General features: G+C 50.3%; 1 protein-coding gene across 1 annotated transcript; it reads right to left on the reverse strand.

The window, feature by feature from the left end:
• Positions 1–100: 100 nt before the first annotated feature.
• On the reverse strand, positions 101–808 carry GNI_188860 (hypothetical protein; the record flags this gene model as incomplete). Its single annotated transcript, XM_011136374.1, has 1 exon — positions 101–808. One exon carries the CDS (start codon positions 806–808, stop codon positions 101–103), a length of 708 nt encoding a protein of 235 aa, XP_011134676.1.
• Positions 809–987: the final 179 nt, after the last annotated feature.

Consider the following 987-nt stretch of genomic DNA (forward strand, 5'->3'; position numbering starts at 1 on the left):
TTGGAGGGTCTGAGTATCCAGTTTGTTCGCAGCTGTCATTCCTAAAATTTCGATATTGTAGGGTTCCCGTCTCAATCTTGTTCGCTGGTTATTTCCATCTTCATTTCGGATCGTAGAGTTCCTTTTGGTCAACCTCCTGGCTGGAAGTCGTAATCTGATGCATGAGCATGTGGGCAGAGTATTCCGGATTGGACAGCTCGCCTTGATCGCATAATTGACAGCGTTTAGCCGATAGTTCATTCTTCAAGGTTCCTGTGCATTTGTGCTTTACGTATGTTGCCGCAGTCTTAAAGATAGTGTCACAGCCTATACAGCATATTGGTAACCCCCTTGGTCTTTCGGTACCGGGATGGTACAGCGCGTCATGTCTTCTTAGTGCTTGTGAGGATTTGAGTTGTTTATCACAGCGGTTGCAAGTGGACTGCTCCTTCCTTATGCGCTCCTCCGTCTCTCGCCTCATCACTTCAACCTCTTCCTTCAGGCTGCTGACTTCCTGCGTGGGCTTTAAGTTCTGTGGCCCTTGCTCTCCCCTTGGTGCGTGTGGTCTTAGGCTCTTTCGTGCTTGCATCAGTATAGGATGTGTAGTTGAGGCATTATTCGCGTCAAGCGTCTCCGGTTTAGGTTTCGTTGGCGACGGCTTCAGTAGCTCCCGGATCTTCCTGGCAAAATCGAAGGCTCCGGAGTTCTGCTTTAGTGGCGTCAGTCGTCCTTCATATTTAACGCAGTGTATAAGATGCGCCGATAGTTGTGGGTTGGGGAGTCGGATCTCACAACCGGGGCAGTCAGCCTCGGCAAATTCGTCTTGCATCGGTTTTCTGCACCGGTGGTCTCTAAAGTATGGTTTTGTCATCACCCGCCTACATGCTACGCAATAGCACGGGTCATCGGCTGGTGGTCGGTACATGCCCTGGTGGGCAACTGTATAGTGCGATCTTGTTGCTTGCTTAGTGGTCTTATTCATCCCGCAGTAGGGGCAGCTCAGTTGTG

Source organism: Gregarina niphandrodes, assembly GCF_000223845.1.
Source record: "Gregarina niphandrodes unplaced genomic scaffold scaffold00079, whole genome shotgun sequence".
NCBI classification, from domain to species: Eukaryota; Apicomplexa; class Conoidasida; order Eugregarinorida; family Gregarinidae; genus Gregarina; species Gregarina niphandrodes.